The sequence below is a fragment of the Somniosus microcephalus genome, chromosome 6 (genome assembly GCF_052327205.1).
Source record: "Somniosus microcephalus isolate GS21.2 chromosome 6, FLI_Smic_1.0, whole genome shotgun sequence".
NCBI lineage: Eukaryota > Metazoa > Chordata > Chondrichthyes > Squaliformes > Somniosidae > Somniosus > Somniosus microcephalus.
Genome location: NC_140992.1, coordinates 275,539,254 through 275,556,150, shown reverse-complemented (window position 1 = coordinate 275,556,150; position 16,897 = coordinate 275,539,254). Strand labels below are relative to the sequence as shown.

At 50.5% G+C, this 16,897-nt stretch overlaps 1 protein-coding gene across 2 annotated transcripts in view; it reads right to left on the bottom strand.

The window, feature by feature from the left end:
* Positions 1 to 16,897, bottom strand: part of LOC147116727 (cadherin-5-like) — a 97,598-nt gene that overhangs the window by 56,742 nt on the left and 23,959 nt on the right. Inside the window, exon 2 of one of the 2 annotated variants that reach the window (XM_085991849.1) lies at positions 4,686 to 4,815. The exons of the other annotated variant lie outside the window; for it this stretch is intronic. Within the exon in view, the coding sequence (XP_085847975.1) occupies positions 4,686 to 4,691 (6 nt within the window). The 5' untranslated portion in view covers positions 4,692 to 4,815. The remainder of the gene's footprint in view (positions 1 to 4,685; positions 4,816 to 16,897) is intronic. 2 annotated transcript variants of the gene reach the window in all.

Here is a 16,897-nt window from a genome sequence, read left to right as displayed (position 1 = left end):
GTGTCCTAACTCACACCCAGTCCCATTCACCCATCACCACCTGTGCTCACTGCCCCGTGTCCTAACTCACACCCAGTCCCGTTCACCCATCACCCCCTGTCCTCTGCTGCCCCGTGTCCTAACTCACACCCAGTCCCGTTCACCCATCACTCCCTGTGCTCACTGCCCCATGTCCTAACTCGCACCAAGTCCCGTTCACCCATCACCCCCTGTGCTCACTGCCCCGTGTCCTAACTCACACCCAGTCCCGTTCACCCATCACCCCCTGTGCTCACTGCCCCATGTCCTAACTCACACCCAGTCCCGTTCACCCATCACCCCCTGTACTCACTGCCCCGTGTCCTAACTCACACCCAGTCCCGTTCACCCATCACCCCCTGTGCTCACTGCCCCGTGTCCTAACTCGCACCAAGTCCCGTTCACCCATCACCCCCTGTGCTCACTGCCCGTGTCCTAACTCACACCCAGTCCTGTTCACCCATCACCCCCTGTGCTCACTGCCCCGTGTCCTAACTCGCACCAAGTCCCGTTCACCCATCACCCCCTGTGCTCACTGCCCCATGTCCTAACTCACACCCAGTCCCGTTCACCCATCACCCCCTGTGCTCACTGCCCCGTGTCCTAACTCACACCCAGTCCCGTTCACCCATCACCCTGGTGCTCGCTGCCCCGTGTCCTAACTCACACCCAGTCCCGTTCACCCATCACCCACTGTGCTCACTGCCCCGTGTCCTAACTCACACCCAGTCCCGTTCACCCATCACCCCCTGTGCTCACTGCCCCGTGACCTAACTCACACCCAGTCCCGTTCACCCATCACCCCCTGTGCTCACTGCCCTGTGTCCTAACTCACGCCAAGTCCCGTTCGCCCATCACCCCCTGTGCTCACTGCCCCGTGTCCTAACTCACACCCAGTCCCGTTCACCCATCACCCCCTGTGCTCACTGCCCCGTGTCCTAACTCACACCCAGTCCCGTTCACCCATCACCCCTGTGCTCACTACCCCGTGTCCTAACTCGCACCGTCCCGTTCACCCATCACCCCCTGTGCTCACTGCCCCGTGTCCTAACTCACACCAAGTCCCGTTCGCCCATCACCCCCTGTGCTCGCAGACCCGTGTCCTAACTCGCACCAAGTCCTGTTCGCCCATCACCCCCTGTGCTCGCTGACCCGTGTCCTAACTCGCACCAAGTCCTGTTCGCCCATCACCTCCTGTGCTCGCTGACCCGTGTCCTAACTCGCACCAAGTCCTGTTCGATCATCACCCCCTGTGCTCGCTGACCCGTGTCCTAACTCACACCAAGTCCCGTTCACCCATCACCCCCTGTGCTCGCTGACCCGTGTCCTAACTCACACCTAGTCCCGGTCACCCATCACCCCCTGTGCTCTCTGCCCCGTGTCCTAACTCACACCCAGTCCCGTTCACCCATCACCCACTGTGCTCACTGCCCCGTGCCCTAACTCACACCCAGTCCCGTTCACCCATCACCCCCTGTGCTCACTGCCCCGTGTCCTAACTCACACCCAGTCCTGTTCACCCATCACCCCGTGCTCACTGCCCCGTGTCCTAACTCGCATCAAGTCCTGTTCGCCCATCACCCCCTGTGGTCGCTGACCCGTGTCCTAACTCACACCAAGTCCCGTTCACCCATCACCCACTGTGCTCACTGCCCCATGTCCTAACTCACACCCAGTCCCGTTCACCCATCACCCCCTGTGCTCACTGCCCCGTGCCCTAACGCACACCCAGTCCCGTTCACGCATCACCCCCTGTGCTCAGTGCCCCGTGTCCTAACTCACACCCAGTCCCATTCACCCATCACCACCTGTGCTCACTGCCCCGTGTCCTAACTCACACCCAGTCCCGTTCACCCATCACCCCCTGTCCTCTGCTGCCCCGTGTCCTAACTCGCACCAAGTCCCGTTCACCCATCACCCCCTGTGCTCACTGCCCCGTGTCCTAACTCGCACCAAGTCCCGTTCACCCATCACCCCCTGTGCTCACTGCCCCATGTCCTAACTCGCACCAAGTCCCGTTCACCCATCACCCCCTGTGCTCACTGCCCGTGTCCTAACTCACACCCAGTCCTGTTCACCCATCACCCCCTGTGCTCACTGCCCCGTGTCCTAACTCGCACCAAGTCCCGTTCACCCATCACCCCCTGTGCTCACTGCCCCATGTCCTAACTCACACCCAGTCCCGTTCACCCATCACCCCCTGTGCTCACTGCCCCGTGTCCTAACTCACACCCAGTCCCGTTCACCCATCACCCTGGTGCTCGCTGCCCCGTGTCCTAACTCACACCCAGTCCCGTTCACCCATCACCCACTGTGCTCACTGCCCCGTGTCCTATCTCACACCCAGTCCCGTTCACCCATCACCCCCTGTGCTCACTGCCCCGTGACCTAACTCACACCCAGTCCCGTTCACCCATCACCCCCTGTGCTCACTGCCCTGTGTCCTAACTCACGCCAAGTCCCGTTCGCCCATCACCCCCTGTGCTCACTGCCCCGTGTCCTAACTCACACCCAGTCCCGTTCACCCATCACCCCCTGTGCTCACTGCCCCGTGTCCTAACTCACACCCAGTCCCGTTCACCCATCACCCCTGTGCTCACTACCCCGTGTCCTAACTCGCACCGTCCCGTTCACCCATCACCCCCTGTGCTCACTGCCCCGTGTCCTAACTCACACCAAGTCCCGTTCGCCCATCACCCCCTGTGCTCGCTGACCCGTGTCCTAACTCGCACCAAGTCCTGTTCGCCCATCACTCCCTGTGCTCGCTGAGCCGTGTCCTAACTCGCACCAAGTCCTGTTCGCCCATCACCTCCTGTGCTCGCTGACCCGTGTCCTAACTCGCACCAAGTCCTGTTCGCCCATCACCCCCTGTGCTCGCTGACCCGTGTCCTAACTCGCACCAAGTCCCGTTCACCCATCACCCCCTGTGCTCGCTGACCCGTGTCCTAACTCACACCTAGTCCCGGTCACCCATCACCCCCTGTGCTCTCTGCCCCGTGTCCTAACTCACACCCAGTCCCGTTCACCCATCACCCACTGTGCTCACTGCCCCGTGCCCTAACTCACACCCAGTCCCGTTCACCCATCACCCCCTGTGCTCACTGCCCCGTGTCCTAACTCACACCCAGTCCCGTTCACGCATCACCCCCTGTGCTCAGTGCCCCGTGTCCTAACTCACACCCAGTCCCGTTCACCCATCACTCCCTGTGCTCACTGCCCCGTGTCCTAACTCACACCCAGTCCCGTTCACCCATCACCCCCTGTCCTCTGCTGCCCCGTGTCCTAACTCACACCCAGTCCCGTTCACCCATCACTCCCTGTGCTCACTGCCCCATGTCCTAACTCGCACCAAGTCCCGTTCACCCATCACCACCTGTGCTCACTGCCCCGTGTCCTAACTCGCACCAAGTCCCGTTCACCCATCACCCCCTGTCCTCTGCTGCTCCGTGTCCTAACTCACACCCAGTCCCGTTCACCCATCACCCCCTGTGCTCACTGCCCCGTGTCCTAACTCGCACCCAGTCCCGTTCACCCATCACCCCCTATGCTCACTGCCCCATGTCCTAACTCACACCCAGTCCCGTTCACCCATCACCCCTGTGCTCGCTGCCCCGTGTCCTAACTCACAACCAGTCCTGTTCACCCATCACCCCCTATGCTCACTGCCCCATGTCCTAACTCACACCCAGTCCCGTTCACCCATCACCCCTGTGCTCACTGCCCCGTGTCCTAACTCACACCCAGTCCCGTTCACCCATCACCCCCAGTGCTCACTGCCCCGTGTCCTAACTCACACCCAGTCCCGTTCACCCATCACCCCCATGCTCACTGCCCCGTGTCCTAACTCACACCAAGTCCCGTTCACCCATCACCCCCTTTGCTCACTGCCCCGTGTCCTAACTCACACCAAGTCCCGTTCACCCATCACCCCCTGTGCTCACTGCCCCGTGTCCTAACTCACACCCAGTCCTGTTCACCCATCACCCCCTGTGCTCACTGCCCCGTGTCCTAACTCACACCCAGTCCCGTTCACCCATCACCCCCTGTGCTCACTGCCCAGTGTCCTAACTCACACCAAGTTCCATTCACCCATCACCCCCTGTGCTCGCTGACCCGTGTCCTAACTCACGCCCAGTCCCGTTCACCCATCACCCCCTGTGCTCACTGCCCCGTGTCCTAACTCGCGCCCAGTCCAGTTCACCCATCACCCCCTGTGCTCACTGCCCCGTGTCCTAACTCACACCCAGTCCCGTTCACCCATCACCCCCTGTGGTCACTGCCCCGTGTCCTAACTCGCACCCAGACCCGTTCTCCCATCACCCCCTGTGCTCACTGCCCCGTGTCCTTACTCACACCCAGTCCCGTTCACCCATCGCCCCTGTGCTCACTGCCCCGTGTCCTAACTCACACCCAGTCCCGTTCACCTATCACCCCCTGTGCTCACTGCCCCGTGTCCTAACTCACACCCAGTCCCGTTCACCCATCACCCCCTGTGCTCACTGCCCCGTGTCCTAACTCGCACCAAGTCCCATTCACCCATCATCCCCTGTGCTCACTGCCCCATGTCCTAACTCACACCCAGTCCCGTTCACCCATCACCCCCTGTGCTCACTGTAATGATATCAGCAAATAGTGATGTTATTTGCCTGTTCGATTATGATGCCTACCAGCATGATTGCATGTATTGATTGCTTGTGCCTGACCAGCAGAGGTCATGTGACCGAGAGAAGCAAGGCAGTCAGTTTGGTTTCAGTTTCGTAGTAGATGCATCACTTGCATAATGGTGTCTCCTGAATGCTGTATAAAGAGTTGAAGAGACTTTAGATTAAAACTCATTCTCTTTCATAAATGTCTCATCATTGAACCCACAAAGAAATCAATACATGGTGTCAGAAGTGACTGAAAGAGATGAAGAGAAAAGATCTGAAGTTACATCAGCTCTCCACAAATTAGCATGCCAAAAGGGAACATCGTTGCTTACCATTAGAGAATAGCTAACGAAGTGAAAAAATGGAAGGTTTACACCCACCGGCGACGCTTCAGTTTACAGGTAATGTGGCTGAAAATTGGAGGAGATTCAAACAACATGTGGGGTTGTATTTATCAGCAATCGGAGCTGACGAGAAAAGTAATAAACAGAAATCGTCACTGTTCTTACATGTCGTGGGTGATGAAGCGCTGGAGGTGTATAATAACTTCACATTCGCTGCTGATGGAGACAAAATGAAGCTAGATAAAATAATGGAACAGTTTGAGGCCTACTGCATACCTAAACGTAATGTGACGTTTGAGGGGCACAGATTTTTCACATGTGTACAGAAAACGGGTGAGACTATTGATCAGTATGTGACTGAACTGAGAAACGGAAGCAAATCATGTGAATTTGGGGGACTGACAGACTCGCTGATAAAAGACAGACTGGTGTGTGGTATTCCGGATAATGGTCTAAGGGAAAGACTGCTAAGAGAGCAAGATCTAGACCTGGGAAAAGGTATAGCACTGTGTAGGGCTACAGAAACTGTGAAGTCGCAGGCAAAGGAGCTGTTCAGTGACAGTAGCTGCAATGTGGATGCAGTGAGTAAGAACGGACACAAACCGTTTAACAAAACGAGCGCCAATGTGAAAAAAGAGGCGTGGCCAGCGAACGAAAATGAAAGGGACAATCGAAAGTCATGTAGTCGATGCGGTACACAGCATCCACCAAAAAAGTGTCCAGCATATGGTAAAAAATGCAATAGTTGCAACAAAAACAACCATTATGCCCGTTGCTGCAAGAACCAAGTGCAACAAAGCAAGGTCCATGCAGTAGATGAAAGCGACATAGAGGAGTTCTATGTAGATGTTGTGTCTGAAAACAAAAAAGAAGAAAGAGACTGGATGTTGACACTAAAAGTGAATGACATATACATTCCATTTAAATTGGATACTGGAGCACAAGTTAATGTGATATCAGAGACTGATTTTAAGAAAATTAGACCCAGACCAAAGATACATGGAATAAAAGTGAAAGTGACAGGATACACAGATACTGATATACCAGTGAAAGGAAGATGCATTGTCAAAGTAACACACAAGGACAGAGAGCACACGCTAGCATTAATCGTGGTGCCAAAGGATGTGCAAGCCATACTAGGTTTAAAAGCCTGTGAGAGACTGAACCTGGTAAAGAGAGTCCTCGTTGTGGAAAGCGGTCTATGATGAACTGAATGTTGTGTACACACCGGGTAAGCTGATGTATACAGCAGACACATTGTCCAGAGCTGTTGACCCAGGAGAGCCCGCAAACACAGTGAAAGACTGAAGTACAAGGCAAAAGACAGTGGAACTGACTTCTACCAGAGCATGCTTGTATACCGCACAATGCCGCTCGAGTGTGGTATGTCACCAGCCCAACTCCTGATGGGACGTCGGCTAAGGTCAAACCTACCCATCCTGGAGAACCTCCTGAAAACAAAAGAGGGGGAGAAAGTGAGGAAGTTCAAAGAGCAACAGAAAGAAAAGCAAAAGTACTACTATGACAGAGGAACACAAAACCTACCTGAACTCCACACTGGTGACCAAGTAAGGTTCAAATACAAAACAAACACATGGACTCAGAAGGGAACTGTCCTGAGTGAAGTTCAACCAAGATCATACACCATTCAGACAGATGAGGGTGCTGTTCTGAGAAGAAATCGTAGGGATCTTCTCATGGGACCAGCCACAGCAGGTCAAGAGACTGATACTGTTGAACAATCTGATCACACAGCTGAGAACCAATCATCTGAGGCAACAACTCAGATTCAAGGACAATCAATCAGAAAATCCTCAAGACACGTGAAGCCTCCTGAGAGACTCATTGAGCAAATTTAAGGACTATTGTTATAGAAGGAAGTAATGTTACCTTATTTTATCTTCAAGTTCTAGTGTAGTTACATATTTCATGTGAACACACAAAGCAAGGTTAAAAAACCTTGATCATGATAATGATAATGTAAGTTCATTAAGTGTTACAGTTAAAATGCAGATTAATACAAAGAAAACATGTTGTTAGTTAAAAGTAAAATACTTTTGTTTTAAGAAAAGGAGATGTAATGATATCAGCAAATAGTGATGTTATTTGCCTGTTCGATTATGATGCCTACCAGCATGATTGCATGTATTGATTGCTTGTGCCTGACCAGCAGAGGTCATGTGACCGAGAGAAGCAAGGCAGTCAGTTTGGTTTCAGTTTCGTTGTAAATGCATCACTAGCATAATGGTGTCTCCTGAATGCTGTATAAAGAGTTGAACAGACTTTAGATTAAAACTCATTCTCTTTCATAAATGTCTCATCATTGAACCCACAAAGAAATCAATACACTCACTGCCCCGTGTCCTAACTCACACCAAGTCCCGTTCACCCATCACCCCCTGTGCTCACTGCCCCGTGTCCTAACTCACACCCAGTCCCGTTCACCCATCACCCCCTGTGCTCATTGCCCCGTGTCCTAACTCACACCCAGTCCCGTTCACCCATCACCCCCTGTGCTCACTGCCCCGTGTCCTAACTCACACCCAGTCCCGTTCACCCATCACCCCCAGCGCTCACTGCCCCGTGTTCTAACTCACACACAGTTCCGTTCACTCATCACCCCCTGTGCTCACTGCCCCGTGTCCTAACTCACACCCAGTCCCGTTCACCCATCACCCCCAGCGCTCACTGACCTACACTGGCTCCCGGTCCAGCAACGCTTCAATTTAAAAATTCTCATCCTTGTTTTCAACTCCCTCCATGGCCTCGCCCCTCCCTATCTCTGTAACCTCCTCCAGCCCTACAACCCTCCGGAATCTCTGCAGTCCTCCAATTCTGGCCTCTTGCGCATCCCTGATTTTAATAGCTCCACCATTGGCGGCCGTGCCTTCAGCTGCCTGGGGCCCGAGCTCTGGAATTCCCTCCCTAAACCTCTCCGCCTCTCTCTCCTCCTTGAAGACGCTCCTTAAAATCTACCTCTTTGACCGAGCTTTTGGTCACCTGCCCTAATTTCTCCTTATATGGCTCGGTGTCAAATGTTGGTTGATATTCGCTCCTGTGAAGCGCCTTGGGATGTTTTACTACGTTCAAGGCGCTATATAAATACAAGTTGTTGCTGCAGAACAGAAGATTTCAAAAATAAATTTGCTGATGCTTCAAGTAGTAACTCATTGAACTGCCAATCGGGGGTCGGGGGTGGAGCATTAGTTTGCATCCTGGCCGAACCAATGTTCAGTCTCAAACATGGTTCCGGGGATGGGGGATCTCAGCTACAAGGATAGGTTGGAGAAGCTGGATTTGTTTTTATTAGAGCAAAGGACGTTGAGGGGTGATTTGATAGAGGTGTACAAGATTATGAGGGGTTTGGATAGACTAGACGGGCAAAGGCTGTTCCCACTAGTTGATGGTACAAGGACTAGCGGATACAGATATAATGTTTTGGGCAAGAGATACAGGGGGGAAAAAACTTTTTACGCAGCGAGTGGTGAGGACCTGGAACTCGCTGCTGACGGAAGTGGTGGAAGCGGAGACACTCGATGTTTTCAAGGGGAGACTGGATAGGCACTTGAGGGAAATAAACTTGCAGGGCTACGGGGATAGAGCGGGGGAATGGGACTGACTGGATTGCTCCACAGAGAGCCGGCACGGACTCAATGGGCCGAATGGCCTCCTTCTGTGCCGTTATGACTCTATGGGCTGGATTTTAATACAGGAGGCGTGTAGGAGGCGGGACTACAAATTTCGGGGTTGTAGTCCCGCCTCCATCGAGTTGTGGCCAACCCACGCGATTTTCACTTGATTGACCTTGTTGAGCTCGCCCAGCAGACTCAGCAGGCCAATTAAGGGCCACACGGCAACAGGTGACATCACACATTGACATTTCATCTGTCAAGAGCTTTTGACAGATGAAATATCAGCGTTTGACAGCTCTTTCAAGCTGTCAAACACTGACAATCTGTACTACAGGTTAATTCCTTCCTCTCAGGCTGATTTAGAGATCTCTCCAGAACAGAAAGCTGAATCCTGCAAATTTTGACAGCTAGCGGCCATTCTGCTTTCTGTGCCGGTGAGATGGGGGACTCCTGAGGCCTGAAGGAAGGAAGGCTGTAAAGGTAAGTAAAACTTATTTAAACACTTTACACACACCAAACACACTTACCTCTTCACTCATGCACCCATCACTCACCTGAACACCGGATATCTTGAACCCTCCAAGCCCTTCAGCCCGACGGCCCGCCTCGCTAACTTGGCGTGGTTTGGAGCCGTCGGGAATCCCACATTTCAGGAATAAAAATAGGGATAAAAACTGCCTGTTAACTACCTGTTAACAGGCAGTTAAATGGCACTAATCCCCTTCCCGCCTCGGGGAGGCGGGTCCCAGCACAGGTCGGGTATCCGCCTTCTTTGAAACTGGCATTGAGGCGGGTTGGGGGCGGGATGGGTTCGTGCCCCCCGATTTCGAGACTTTAACCCCCCACACACCTCCAATCCCGCATCAACGGCCCAATGAAAATCCTGCCCAATGTTTTCAAGGGGAGACTGGATAGGCACTTGAGGGAAATAAACTTGCCGGGCTACAGGTATAGAGCGGGGGAATGGGACTGACTGGATTGCTCTAGAGAGAGCCGGCACGGACTCGATGGGCCGAATGGTCTCCTTCCGTGCCGTTATGACTCTATGACAGTCTGTGAGTGAGTTTTGCCAATCAATGGAATTAACAATTCTTGTTGATTCAGGTCTTTCGAGCATTACAATTTCATTCAAGTTTCTTCGCCAGCTCCCTTGAGTATCAAAATCTAGTGGGCCCCCAAAAATAGGCCCCTTTGAAAATGGAGCCGGCCGCATCAATGGGACGGTGGGGCTATCGACCCCATTTTGAGCTCGCTACCGTCCCGTTAATGCCAGGGGAAAGCAGGCAAAGCCCGAGACATTACAATACTGTGCAACTGTCCATAGGTTAACTGTGCCAATCGGTTGAGTGCAGTGATAAGTACCGGCTCAATGGACATGTTATAGAATCCTAGAATCACACAGCGCAGGAGGAGGCCATTCGGCCCATTGTGTCTGTGCCGGCTCTTTGAAAGAGCTCTCCCATTAGTCCCACTCCCCCCTGTTTTCCCCAGAGCCCTGCAATTCTTTCCCCTTCAAGTATTTCTCCAATTCCCTTTTGAAAGTTCCTATTGAATCTGCTTCCACCGCCCTTTCAGGCAGCGCGTTCCAGATCACAACGACTCGCTGCGGAAAGAAAATTCTCCTCATCTCCCCCCCCCACCCCAGGTTCTGTTGGAGCTGCATTAAACTATGAATGCCAGCACCTTTTCTTAAGCTTCATTCCCCTCTCTCCATCTTACGGGATATGAGCCAGAGCTTTGTAAAAAGATCACACTAATCTGCATCTGGAACGGCAAAACCAGAAATCGCACATACTGCCTCTTGCAGTCAACCGCCTCAGCTTTAGTGCGATAATGTAGCATTAAAACTGAGACCTGAGCTTCAGTTTGATGTCCTTAAATAGGTTCTGTTCTTCGAACACACCCTTCCTGCCATTTAGCTGGAAAAAATCTCTGGTGTGTGATTTATCAGGCATTCCTTCTCACTGGAAGTGTTTGCTTGATTGTTTGTGGAAACGCACCGTTTTATTCCACTGAGATATCAAAGTAAAGGGTCAATGTTCACAATGCAGGATCTGTGTTAATTGTTTTCAGTGTGGACTTATTGTTGGGCAGTCTGGCCACAGAGAAAGACTTGCATTTATAGTGTCCTTCAGAAATATTTCAAAGTGCTTCACATGCAACTAGTAAATCCCCTGAATTAACAACCGAAAGTGCTGGAAACACTCAGCGGGTCAGGCAGCATCGAGGAGAGAGAAACAGAGTCAAGGTTTCAGGTCGATGACCCTTCATCAGAACTTGAAAAGGTTAGGGGAGGAGAGATGTTTAAGCAGCGGCAGGGAGGACAGAACAAAGGGAAGGTCTGTGATAGGATGGAAGGCAGGAGAGATTGACTGACAACAGGGAGGACAGTGCAAGGCAAAAGGAGAGGGTAATGGGACAAGTTAAGAAACAAATGATGGGTCTAGATGAGGTGTGAATGATGATGGCAGCAACATTAACAGCTACCATGTGAGGAAGCAAGAGATAAAAAATATATAAAGAAATACAGGGGCCAATTTATAGTCTGAAATTGTTGAACTCGATGTTGAGTCCAGAAGGCTGTAAAGTGCCTAATCGTAAGATGAGGTGCTGTTCCTCGAGATTATGTTGAGCTTCATTGGAACAATGTAAGAGGCCGAGAACGGAGAGATCAGAGTGGAGTGGAGCGGAGGATTAAAGTGCCAGGCGACCGGAAGCTCGGGGTCACGCTTGTGGACTGAACGGAGGTGTTCCGCAGCTCGAGGAACAGCACCTCATCTTTCTATTCACAGACCTTCCCATTGTTCTTTCCTCCCCTCCTCCCTACCCCTGCTAAAACATTTCTCCTCCCTAATTGTCTTGATTTGTATGTGGGTTCAATGACGACACATTCATGAAAGAGAATGACTTTTTATCTAAAGTATGTTCAACTCAGTTAACAGCATTACAGGAGACACCATCTTAGAGATCCATCTAAAACGAAACTAAAACTAAACTGCTTGTCTCTCACATGCCCTCTGCTGGTCAGGCATCATAATCAAACAGGCAAATACCATCACTATTTGCTGATATCATTACACTAATCTTTTCCAGTTCTGACGAAGGGTTCGACCCGAAATGTTGACTCTGCTTCTCTCTCCTCGACGCTGCCTGACCTGCTGAGTGTTTCCGGCACTTTCAGTTGTTATTTCAGATTTCCAGCATCCGCAGTATTTTGCTATTGTATTAGTAAATCCCCTGTGTTCTTGCCCATGGCCAGTTGGTGATTATAAGTGTTTTTTAATACTTTAGAATATAACATTTGAAAACTCAGGGGTCGAGCTCGCACCTCTGAGTCAGAAGTGGGTTCAATTCCACACTCCAGGGACTTGAACACATAAAGCTAGGCTGACACTCCCAGTGCAGTACTGAGGGAGAGCTGCACTGTTGGAAGTGCCGTCTTTCGGATGAGACGTTAAGCCGAGGCCCCGTCAGCTCTCTCAGGTGGATGTAAAAGATCTCACGGCATTACTTTGAAGATGAGCAGGGGAGCTCTCCCCGGTGTCCTGGCCAATATTTATCCCTCAACCAACATCACACAAAAGAAACAGATTATCTGGTTATTTATCACATTGCTGTTTGTGGGAGCTTGCTGTGTGCAAATTGGCTGCCGCGTTTCCTACATTACAACATTGACTCCAGTTCAAAAAGTACTTCATTGGCTGTAAAGCACATTGGGAAGTCCTGAGGTCGGGAAAGGTGCTATAGAAATACAAGTTCTTTCTCATATGTGAATCCTCCATTGGTAGGTAAAAGGTTTGAATGAAGAGGCTTCACTAAAATATTAACGTAACTTCCAACATTTCTGGCATTTCCTGTTTTTATTTCAGTCCCATACTAGGCCAACCAATCAGTTGAGAGCTACGTGAAGCATCAAAAGCAGAGGGAGATACAAGGCAAGAGGTTGGTGGGATTAGATTTGCATTGATCAAGCAAAGAGCTGACAGAGACACGATGGGTCAAATGGCCTCTTTCTGTGCTGTGAACCTCCATTAGCCAGCTAGCTGACTCTACACCTTGAACTAAATTTTACCTTTCAAAGATAAACTGGCGGAAGGGTCGAGAACCAGAGGACACAGATTTAAGGTGATTGGCAGAAGAACCAAAGGCGATATGAGGAAAAACTCTTAACGCAGCGAGTGGTTAGGATCTGGAATGCACTGCCTGAGAGGGTGGTGGAGGCAGATTCAATCGTGGCTTTCAAAAGGGGAATTGGATAAATACCCGAAGGAAAAAATTTGCAGGGCTATGGGGAAAGGGCGGGGGAGTGGGACTAGCTGAAGTGCTCTTGTAGAGAGCCGGCACGGGCTCGACAGGCCGAATGGCCTCCTACTGTGCTGTAACCATTCTATGATTCTATGATTCAAAATTATATTAAGCAGAACATTTGCCTGGTGTATCTTATCCACCTGTTGATCAGTATTATTTCACTCTCTGAAGTGCCAACTTAACGATGTCTTGTCAGCTTGGCTCTGTTGGTAGCACTCTTGCTGTGGGTTCAAGTTCCACACCAGGGCTTTGGGCTTGTAATATAGGCTTGATAATGCGCTCCTTCTGTTAAGAGAGTATGGTGCTGTCAGCGCTTTTAGTGCTGTTCTTCAAATGGACGATGGTCCCATCTACATGTTAGAGTAGCTCAGGTAGTTAAAGATCCCTTAAAGCACTATTCCAAGAAGCGGAGCAAGTTCTCCTGGTGTCCTGGCAGCGTTTGTTTCTCAAGCCGAAAGCAGATCATTCATCTCATTGCTGTTAGTTGCCACATTGGTATAATATGACTTTTTAAAAATTTGTTCCTGGGATGTGGGCGTTACTGGCAAGGCCAGCATTTATTGCCCATCCCTAGTTGCCCCTTGAGAAGGTGGTGGTGAGCTGCATTCTTGAACTGCTGCAGTCCGTGTGGTGAAGGTACTCCCACAGTGCTGTTAGGGAGGGAGTTCCAGGATTTTGACCCAACGACGATGAAGAAACGGCCGATATATTTCCAAGTCAGGATGGTGTGTGACTTGGAGGGGAACTTGGAGGTGGTGGCGTTCCCATGCGCCTGCTGCCCTTGTCCTTCTAGGTGGTAGAGGTCGCGCGTTTGCGGGGTGCTGCCAAAGAAAGGCTGTCACATTTGTCCACATTGCAACAATTATTGCACTAAAAATCTCTTGTGTGTTAAGAGCTTCAACTGTTCCCGAGAGTGAAAATGCTGTGTAACTGCATCTCATTGGTCTCTTGCCCAGTGATTAAAGTAGTCAACTGAACGGAGCCAAGATTCTCCAGCAATGGGGGTCCCCTTGAGCCCAGCAGTTGTAAATACACATGGATGGTCTGCTGAGGGCATATCTCATCAAGGAAAATCAAATGATTCTTCTTTCCCTGAAGTCCCAGAACCAGGGGTATCAGGTGAGATAAATCTTTAAGATTATGAAAAGGTTTGATAGGGTAGATGTAGAGAAGATGTTCCCACTTGTGGGGGAAACCAAAACTAGGGGCCATAAATATAAGATAGTCACTAATAAATCCAATAGGGAATTCAGGAGAAATTTCTTTACTCAGAGAGTGGTGAGAATGTGGAACTCGCTACCACAGGGAGTGGTTGAGGCGAATAGTATAGATACATTTAAGGGGAAGCTGGATAAACACATGAGGGGGAAAAGAATAGAAGGATATGTTGATAGGGTGAGATGAAGAGGGGTGGGAGGAGGCTCGTGTGGAGCATAATCACCGGCCCAGACCAGTTTCTGTGCTGTAAATGCTATGTCATTCTATGTAAGCTTTAGCTGTTTTGATATTAAATAGTTCTAAGCTGCTTTCAAGTTAAGGTAGAAGGGCCTAGAAATTCAGTGGGCTTTGCGCCCAGTTACCGCCCAAAGAGGGCTTCTGCGCCAGTCTGCAAACTTCGGGCGAACTTCATTGACGCGCTAATTGCGGCGGTAGCCGTTAGCGCTGCGCCGCCACTGATGACGTCATCAGTGTGCGCAGCGCCCCGGTTCCGCCCCGACACCGGCCCGATCCCCATCTTCAGTAGCGGCCGCCTCTTCCGTGGCGGCCGCTAATAACATTCAGAGACCGGGTCCGTACAGCAGCCTTAGTGGGGCGCTTTAAGGTGGAGGTGCGGCCGGCCGCTTTTTCGGCGGCCGCCTGCCCGCACCTCCTTCCCTGACCTCCTCCATGCCCCCCCCGCGGCATTGCCGGCTGGTTTCCGGGAGCCCGGCACTTCTCCGTTGTGCCGGGCTCTTTTGCCGGCACTCGCGATCGGGGCTCCGGCTGCTGCAGGCACCTCCCCCTTAAGAGAGGGAGGAAGGCCTGCAGTACCGCAGCTTGCTGCTCCGCTGCGGGTGGCGCTGCGGCCACTAGCGCGCCGATATTCAATTTCAGCGCCCCAAGCGGGGGCGGCCACACCCTTGAACAGCGGCCGTCCTCGACTTTGGGCGCTGAAACTGAATATCGGCTGGGCGCGAGTGGCTCCGCGCCCAGCGGTAAATTCTGGCCGCCAGCGAGCTGGCGGGGCTATAGCTAATTTCTAGGCAAAGGAGTGTTAATGTGGAAAAATATTGAGTCAGGATGTTCATGGCTGCCATCGCTGGAGAATCTTGGCTTTGTTCAGTTGACTACTTTAATAATTGGGCAAGAGGCCAATGAGATGCTTTTACACAGCATTTTGCCTCTTGGGAACAGTTGAGGCTCTTAACACAAAAAGCAGGACAAATCCAACCCGGCCAATTACCGCCCCATCAGTCTACTCTCAATCATCAGCAAAGTGATGGAAGGTGTCATCGACAGTGCTATTGTGAAGGAATAAGCCATATTCAGAAAAATACACCATTCTATGAAATAATTCTGGCTTTATTAAAACATGACAAACTGGGTTTGGGAACCTGGAAGCCTCAACAATTTAAAGCTGTAAACAGCATACAGGCTATTGAGATAAAATAAGTTGTTGACACTGAATCAATAACCTTATTGAAACAGGAGGTTGGAGGCTCCTGAAATGTGAAGCTTTGGAAAGAACACAATGGTACACCCTGTTAAGGTGTTCTAAATTACACTTTGGAAAGAAGCACATAAAATTAAGAAACATATGCCTTCGTAAAAATGACATCAAATGAAACACAGGAGACATGATTCAGTGTTGCAACCAGCTGAGGTAATTAAGAGTTGCATAGATCACCCTGGTTGAGGTGTTTTAATTTACACATCGTAAAAAGACACAAACGGAAGACCTTGGTAAGTATGACATCAAATAGAAACACCTGCTGTCACAGTGTTTTTATGATAAGCTTCAAACACCTAAAGGAGAGACACGAGTCTGCATTGCTACCAGCTGAGGTGACTGTAAGAATAGCAGGGGTCAGCAGAAAAATGACTGGAGATAATTAGCTTACATCAGCAGAAAACTTCAAAAGACATACCACTGAGAAAGGGTATAAAAATTGAACTCTCAAATGGGATAATAGATTCGCTGTAAAGGGGCAAAGCGATTCTCAGGCTTCAGAGGCGGGCTCTGTAAGTCTACAACACTTTGTACCTTGGTAATCAAAGGTATTTGATTTTGGTGGATATCCTGGAATAAAGACTAAGAACTGTAAAACTGTAGAGAAGTTAAGATTTGAGAATAAGGATCTCTGATAATAGAATTGAAAGTTTTCTCTTTTTGGAAATGTTAATGTTGCGATTGAAACACCGACTGTACTGACATGTTGGTTCTTTAATAAATCTATATATTTTTAGAATTGTCTCACGTAATATACTTCTGTATCAAACTCGCGAACTCAATCTCCGTACACTCTTTGGTGAGGAGTTGCAGAATTCTGGAGGAGTTTTCCGGACCCTCATAATATCCGGAAGGTTACAGTCTAGCTAACTTATTAAAAGTGCTATCTGGAGGACGGTAACATTTTCAGGTCATTCCTTTCCTTTAGGGAGAGATAGTCTGGACCTTTAGACCCAATCAGTATCAAGCGGCACTTACTCACCAATAAACTGCTCACTGATGCCCAGTTTGGGTTCCGCCAAGGCCACTCAGCTCCCGACCTCATTACAGCCTTGGTCCAAACATGGACAAAGGAGCTGAATTCCAGAGGTGAGGTGAGAGTAACTGCCCTTGACAGCAAGGCAGCATTTGACCGAGTGTGGCGTCAAGGAGCCCTAGTAAAACTGAAGTCAATGGGAATTGGGGGGGGGGGAAACTCTCCACTGGCTGGAGTCATACCTAGCACAAAGGAAGATG